This window comes from Saccostrea echinata, unplaced genomic scaffold, assembly GCF_033153115.1.
Source record: "Saccostrea echinata isolate AGI-Se365-2 ecotype Australia unplaced genomic scaffold, CSIRO_AGI_Sech_v1 ptg000012l, whole genome shotgun sequence".
NCBI lineage: Eukaryota > Metazoa > Mollusca > Bivalvia > Ostreida > Ostreidae > Saccostrea > Saccostrea echinata.
The window spans coordinates 20,582,734-20,591,425 of NW_026889761.1; the positions used below are offsets into that span (position 1 = coordinate 20,582,734).

At 32.8% G+C, this 8,692-nt stretch overlaps 1 protein-coding gene across 1 annotated transcript; it reads left to right on the forward strand.

The window, feature by feature from the left end:
- The first annotated feature begins 959 nt into the window (after window positions 1–959).
- Window positions 960–5,278, forward strand: LOC133185628 (uncharacterized). The gene is made up of 4 exons (XM_061320940.1): window positions 960–971; window positions 3,231–3,362; window positions 3,657–3,758; window positions 5,135–5,278. Exons 1-4 carry the CDS (start codon window positions 960–962, stop codon window positions 5,267–5,269), a joined length of 381 nt encoding a protein of 126 aa, XP_061176924.1. The 3' UTR covers window positions 5,270–5,278.
- Window positions 5,279–8,692: the final 3,414 nt, after the last annotated feature.

The window sequence follows — 8,692 nt, forward strand, 5'->3', positions numbered from 1 at the left end:
TAAGAGATTAGGCATATTCATCTGGAAATAAAATAGGGACCTTGTCAATCACGATTCACATTTCTTTTGAGAACTTTACTTGACAGAAATAATGCTGAGAATCTTTTTGTCCTTGTGTTTCGTTTATTTGGTGAGTAGATCAGAGACAATTTGGAAACACTTTGTATTCCTTTTTATCATATGTTTAATACTTTATACAGTGGATACCGATCATATGATATCGTTTTTATATCAACAGTTGTGACGTGACAATAGCTTTTTGCGGAAAAATGATGAGGTCAAATAATGTGAATTAATATATTTATAAAAACACTGTAAACCATGCGATAAAATATGTATAACATTTTAAGATAAAGAACAGTATTCATGCTTAAAAGTACAATACAAATTGTGAGTAGAGGAAACACGGAAAGCATAAGAAGTGGGATAAAAAACAAAACCAGATTTATATACTGTATAGCGGGAATTCTAAGCGGGGTGCTAACTTTAGTGGTTTTGAAGTAGCCTGTTAAAATTTTACACGCTAAATATGCAACTTTGTGTATAAATACTGCATACAAGAAATATAACTTTGATCAGTCTTTGTTAAACAATATATCTTTCATTTGGTATTGGTTTTTCTTCAAACTCTTGCCTAAGTCGCATTCAAACGTATATTAAACGTACTGGAAACTCATCTAGAAGATGAACTTCCTTTCACAACGTCCTGGAACTACATGTATGTGTCCGACAAAACTTTCTGGCATACCTTTAAACAAGCAACCCCCCCCCCCCCCCCCGAAGAATATGCTATGCGGTACATATATATACATGTATAATTATATGCTCTATGCCTTTGATTTATAAATTGATTCTACAGGAAATGTCTTTAAAAATCTAATCGAGAACAACAAAGTTATGATTAGTCATATTATTATAGACGTATCCTCAGGTAGTGTAGATTCAGTATTGTTCAAGCCATGACCCACGAGGTAGGGCGGGGCCACAACAGTTGGTCAAGGTTTTACATAGGAAAATATAGAAAATATCTTTTAAAATCTTTTCAAGAAACACTGTATATTTATCGAGGAATCAATTTATCAATTGAAAATATTTCACTCAATATTTTAATACGACTCATTTCAATAACGTTAACTTCTTTCTGTTCTTCATTGGCTTTGGCGTTCAGCTGATTGGTTGAGGAACGGAGTCGAATCAAACAAAAGGCCCATGGGCCACATCGCTCACCTGAGCACATTGGCATGATCATTGGCTGAACAGAAAATTTTTCAAGATAATTCCAATATACTCTTATGTAAAACTTTGAACCCTGTGGGTCATAATTTTGAACAAACTTGATTCTACAATATCTAACGTTTCTTCTGTATAAATATGACTAATAATGGTTTAGTGTTTCTTGAAAAGATTTTGAAATATATTTCCTATATATTCCTATGTAAAACTTTGACCAACTGTTGTGGTCCCGCCTACCTCGGGGATCATGACTTGAACAAAACTGAATCTACACTACCTGAGGATATGTCTATAAATAGGACTAATCATGGCTTTGTTGTTCTCGATAAGATTTTTAAAGACATTTCCTATATATTCCTATGTAAAACTTTGACCTCCTGTTGTGGCCCCGCCCTACCACCGGTGGGTTATGATATGAACAAACGTAAATTTAGAGGAGCATGTAATGAAGCTTTCAAGCAAGTTCCATCTTTTTTTGCCAAGTGTTTTTCTGAGAAGAAGATTTTAAAAGATGCCACCAAATTTTCACGAATTCTTAATTACCCCCCTCCCCTTTGAAAGAGGGCATGGCTCTTTATTCAAAAAAAAAAAAAAGAACTAGAATCCCTGTCACTTAAGGATGCTTTGTGACAAGTTTGGTTGAAATTGGCCCAGTGGTTCTTGAGAAGAAGTAGAAAATGCGAAAAGTTTACAGACGACAGACGGACGCCGGGCACTCTTTTCTCAGAAAAACTCACTCGAGCTTTCGGCTCAGGTAAGCTAAAAAGCACAGAATCACAAAATAGGTGTTGTTTTTGTAAGAAACTTTACAGCACTTGATATTACAGGTTTACATCAACAACTACAAGTTGGCAGCAGTTCGTAATAATAATGTGATTGTGTCTATTATAACAAGTAATAGGCGTTTAGAGAGTTCAAAACCTATATTTAAATTTCTTGGTAAATTGCTATAAAGGAATAAGCTCCTTCTACCGCAATTTGATTGGATGTCAGAGCGTCAAGTGTCGTGTGTATATGTTGTTTGTTTCAACTGATCAGTTGCCAGGAGGACAGTTACATATAACGAAGGTATTGTGATAGAATAGAGCGATGATTATCCCATGTACATATGGCCAGTATCTGATGTTATTGTTGAACACGATGTACATGTAAGCTTGATTATAAGTTAAATGTGTACATTTACCGAGAATGGGAAAAACAACTAAGACGTCATACGAAAGTTTTACAAGCGATATAAGATATAAAGACAGTCTCTGCTAGCAATTAGTAGTACACAAAAATTTTAATTGTGTTCCCTTTATCAATAAAACCTCTCCATGAGCTGACTATGGCAATAAATCTTCTTTACAATTTGTAAATATAAATATTAACTTTAAAAATTTGAACTATTTTTATGACAAACATGATGATAACGAATAGTGAACAATCTCAAAAAACCTACACATCATACAAATCTGTGAACAGGGCAGAAAATCAAGGCCCCCTGGAAATTCCAGAGATGAGATCAGGTGCCAAGCAGGAATAAGTATTCCCTGATGACCGATCACATCTAACATTAGCCCTGTGTATTGATCAGGAAGACGGAATAATCTGCAGTCAAGCTTAGTTTAAAATCCAGTTACCTAACAATTGGTATGAAATATGTTATCCAAAATACGACCCATATTGATTGATAAATTGTATTTGCAGACAAGGTCATTACAACGATCATAGAACTTACGAAATGCTGATATTAAACGAAGTTGTTGAAATCCCTGTAGCATGATTTTATATGTCAGTAGCTTGCCTCAGTTATATATTAGATGATGAAGCACAAGAAATTGAACAAAACTTACACAACTTTTCATGAATTTAATAATGTTAAGCATCTTAACAGGGACTATGACGTAGTCATTTGTGTCATATGAAGTGTGTCCCGCTTCCCTTTTACCATTATCAGATAAATTGTGTTTCTTTTCCAATGATGCAATTTAAAAACGGAAAATTTTATTTCTAAGGCTGCAGCCGAAAGTACAACACATCGGCCTCACCGCTCAACACATGCCCACCAAACACACTCTCATGGAACGCATCCCACACACGAGGCGTCAGTTGGAGAGTTCTTCGCATTCTTTTACGACTACCACACGGTAAATAAATATTTTTCTACACAGTACGGCTATCGCATGGGCGGTTATTAATATTCTTTTACAAATATTACACGATAATAAAAATTGAAAGCAAGTGCTTTGTAGAAGGATTCTGTGACGCCATAAAATTTCAATAGGGGTTATTTTTTGTTATATTGACTTTAAGTTAACCGTTTCCTATTATAATTGATTGAAAAAAAAGTTGCTGACATTTTCGCATTTTGTGAACTTGAAGTATTTTAATAAAGATGAATTCTATTCTGATGGATTTTTTTTATAAACATTACATTGTAGCATATTTTGTTAGTAAGATCTGCACATACGTGTTACCTATATAAAACAAGTCCACAGGAACAGATAGATGTTCATTCGTCACATGGACTTCATACAGTCGAGGTAAGTAAAACTAAAATAAAAATGATATTATCGTTGATAAGGTTTATCAATATTGGTAAATGAAATGAGATTTAGTTAAAGCAGGATCTTTTGTTAGTTAAATATGTTGTCACTGTCTCTACTATGTAAAGAAAATTAAAGAAACCCAACATATTTTTATAAATTACTTGAAAGGTGCATTTGCTTTTTTGTAGAAAAGATTAGAAAAAAGAAACTAATTTTTGAAAAAAAGAGTAAATGACAAAAAATTATAAAAACTTTATACTTTAAATAGATAATTTCAAGAAAACAAGGTCATGAAACTCAATACTTTATAAAAGGTCTTGTAACGAACACTGCACATGTATAAGAAAATAAACCCTGCTCTTCCACGTTGAAGAAATATATATAGTTAGACACCATTACAATGTGCAGGTCAACCCTCAAGTTTAAGGAATCGGCTATTTTGCTTTTCTTCGATACCAACCAATGCACGTGCAAAATATTTGAATCTTAAATTTCATAAGGTATAGTTTATGACAGACGCACATATAGAGAGTCCGAACAAACATAAGTCTCGATCTGCTGAAAACAGCAAGTACATTGGTTCCTTACTACGTTATATACTTTACTGGGAAATATTTATAAAAATCTGGAATTCTGCTTAACTGGAATGAAATAGTGTTTTACTAGCAACTTAAAAGTTTACTTTTTTACAAGTTCACAAGTAACAATTTACAAGTTTATTAACAAGTAAAAAACAAGTAAACACGTAAAGTTTCTTGTAGTGGTACATGTATACAATCTGCAAATGAATTCCTTTTTTAGAATTGTCGGGGTATCGTAATATTTAATCTATTTACTCCTCAACCTTTAGATTGAAATAAATTGCTTACAAATGTACAAAAAAGTAGGAAACCTCTTGAGGGTGACCTTTTCTCAAAACACTTTTGTAAAAGAACAATCTTACTTTTACAAGGCGAAAAATAACTTCCGCTTTTACTGCAAAAGTGAAGAAACATTTCAAAAACATAAATTAAAACAACTGTTATATATACCATGTACCTTTGTAGCACATGATATATGCATAAAATTATAATATATTTAAACATTCCCCTTTGTTCATTATTACGAAAGAGAAAAAAAATAATGTGCAAATCAAACATAGAGTTGGTAATTTGTCTAAATTTCTAAGTTATAGTTTATAGTGCAATGTTTATATTGGAATACGATATTCTTTTCGATGCATGGAGATACATCCAAAAGAAGCAACTGTGATTTGTCGTAACCCCCCCCCCCCCCCCCCCTTTGCAAGATATTTTCTCTTGGTATTGAAAGATCTTGAAATCAAAGTTACATGTTTTTGTCTATATGTTTTTGATTCTGAATTTCCTCAGAAAAATGTCATCGATATCATCGACTCAAACCCCACTATGGTCTCCACAACACACGATGCTCTGGTGGCCATGAATGCAAGACTTGGACAGCTCTGTAATGTGAAGCACTACACCCATATTTATCAGATTAACTAATTTGCTACAAACCACTGCAAAGCAACTTAGTGACCTCCAGTTATTTATTTGTAAACACATTAGTTATTGCATGCATATATAGAATTAAAGTGTCAAAAAAGTTTGTCTTCTTTTTTTTTAATTTATAAAATACACTAGCAATACAAATAAATTTTGGCCTCGCTGCTCCAGGTAATTAATTAGGGCCAGTGATCTGATTCAAATAAAACGACAATTGTGCAAGAACTATTTCCTTACTCCTCACTAAGATATTAACAGTAGTGAAGGAGAAACTCCGAGAATACTGTGCAACAATATATTTGAGAAGTGGTGTAAATCACATATGGATACTAAAAAATTCCAGGAACTTTTGGAACTTTTGAAATCACAAAATTTTACCAAAATCAACAACATAAAAACTTACGACTTTTCAACTTTATATACAACTATTCCTCACGATAAATTAAGGTCCAGACTTTTTGACATCGTTGACAACTGCTTTTTCAATAAAAATGGAACTCGTAAATTTACTCACCTTGTCATTGGTCATTTGCAAAATCATTTGTTAAAAAAACAATCTGATTGTTAACACAAATACTCTGAAGTTGACATTAAAAAGATGCTCGAGTTTCTGATTGACAATATCAAAGTTGTTTTTGGAGACCAGGTCTTCAACAATCTATTGGAATTCCCATGGGTACCAATTGCGCCCCGTTATTAGCAGACCTATTTTTGTATTCATATGAAGCAGAATTTGTTCAAAAGCTTTTACGTGAAAAGAAGAAAACACTTGCTGTGGCCTTCAACTCGACATTTAGATATATCGACGACGTATTGTCAATTAACAATGGTTATTTCCATTCTTATGTCGACACGATATATCCCGGTGAGCTTAAGATAAAAGATACCTCAGAGTCTGACACATCTGTTTCATATTTGGATATTTAATTAGAAAAAGACGTTAATGGTAATCTAACAACAAAGCTTTATGATAAACGTGATGACTTCAATTTTTCAATCGAAATGCTCACTGATATTTCTCATACTAATTGTAAGGCCATTTTTTACACACTGAAATTGTAAGGATTTTTCCGTTTTTTTCCGATCATGACAAGGAGCACACGGTGGGTGTGACCGATTGACACAGGGACGCTTACTCCTCCATGGTAAATGATGTTTTTGAAGGTCCGTGTTTGTTCTGCTCCCGATTGGAATTGTTAAAATGGACCATGAGCTTGAATGCTGTTCGTTATCCTTATATTTTATGATATAGTAATGAAACCCTTATAATAGAGTAATCAACGTATAGATTGCGATGTGAAGAATTTCAATTCAGTGTATTTTATGGCTTGGGCTTAAATTGACGAAAATATGTTTTATGCCTTCTTGTTCTTGCTTATGTAATTAAGGTCAGAATAGACCAAAAGTGAAATTTAAAGAGAAGCTTTCTCATTGATTGCGCATTAAAAGTTTATTCTGTTTGTAGCATAACGTGATAAGGTGGGGAAAACGCTATGCGAAAAAGTTTAAATAGAAATAAATAAGGAAAAATAAGATGATCTTCTCAAGAAATACGTTCAGGGTTACAATCTTAGATACTTAAATACTTAAATACTTATATATAAATGTTACCAGACAGTGCTCATTTACAGGCTTACAATGTATGCTTGGTTGGGGCAACATTATGAGATCTAAGTTTGACCTGGGTAAAATAAACAAAAAAAAAGCTTGCTAATTTGCAAGAATTCCCAGGCAAAAGAAACAAGTTTTATTCAAACCATAACCGCTAAAGCTAGAATCCTGGGGGGAATGTTGGGCGGCAATATTGAGTCTTATCAAGTTATATATGGGATTACATGATTTTTTCCTTTTACAATTTTCTCACTTTAAACAGAAACAGCGGGGTAACAAAAAAAAATCAAATGTAAGTGCTATATATAGATAAATTCAGATAAGCTCAAACCAACATTCATTTTTGACTTTGACCATGTGAAAGTAAACCGAATCAAAATTTTAATGCCTTTATTTATAACTTTGGTAACTAACTTAAAATAAAGAGTACAGATGTTTTTAAATCGTTTTTTATCTACTAACCATATAAATGCAGCACAATGATGCAAAGATTCTGAGCATATTTTTATTTCCTTTAAAGTTCTCGGGAAAAAAATGTGAATCGGGATTGACCATATATGATATGTACATCTAAACTTATCACAATATCTTATCCTGAAAGTCAATTAGTGCTCACCTAAAAGTGCTTTAAGTACCGGTTATGTCCTCTTTAAACTTTTCGCATTTTAATTGTCCTTACTATGAATCATTTTTTAGCAAATATAAATAAAGTGTCCTAACGGAATAGATACCCCAAGCAATTTCAAAATCAAAGCATGGTTATGGAATTTAAAAGAAAAGATTGTTTGGAACTTTTTATTTTGTTAATATGATTAATCATGTATAAATAACTAAATGACGAAGATTTAGATATTTGTAGGTGGTCAGAAAGATGTAACACATCAAAGAAGTATTTGATTTTACAATACTATCTAGTTGCAAGGAATTAGGGTTAAAATCAGTATTGTTTTTAGTTTATTTTTATATGCATTTTTTTCTTATTTATCTGTACGAGGGTTGCCCCAGAAAACGCGAACTTTTTTTAAGTATTTCAAAAACTATTCAATCAAAATTAATAATTTTTTGCACTTTGTTGGAAAGTGATATTTTCGTTATTTTGACAAAATATTTTTATGTTGTAATGTCATGATCATGTAACAACAGCATTTAAAGTGTGTCAAACATCGGTGGTCGGCGCACGGCAATTTTTATTTAGTTTAGGAAATATCATTGTTAATGAAGTTGTCTTTATTACCAAGCTATACGGAAATATAATATGAAAAAAAATTACCTCCGTAGAAACTCTATGATCTGGAGTACTCATGTGTAAAAATTCATTAATTTGGCATCATAAGTGACAAGAATGTGACGTTAAATGCCTAAACACTTTTAGTTAGATATTGTCAAAAATTGTGACTTTGGGCTATAATGTGGAGCACCAAATTATCAAGTAGTACTGTACTGAGCGGGAAAAGAGATGTTAACGACGGAACGACTCAAACGTATATCACGGACACATATCTATACCTAGTTGAAGAGGTTCGAGGATGGCTTGACTGGTTATTCAATGGAAGAAGCATTTCGTAGAATAGAAATGAACACAAACTGAAAAGTCAGGAGCTGAACGTCATACAAGGCGATCGCCTTTCAACTATACGGGCAGTTAGATTTATGATCGGGGTTGGGAAATTTTCTAATAAATTAAAGGAATTAATTCCACGATCTTTTGGTAAGGCTAATATCTTATATGGATAACTTAGTAACTAAAAGAGATTAAATACAGTGTCGAATTTATGCTTCAGACGAATTTAATCAGAAGCACGATTCCATAAT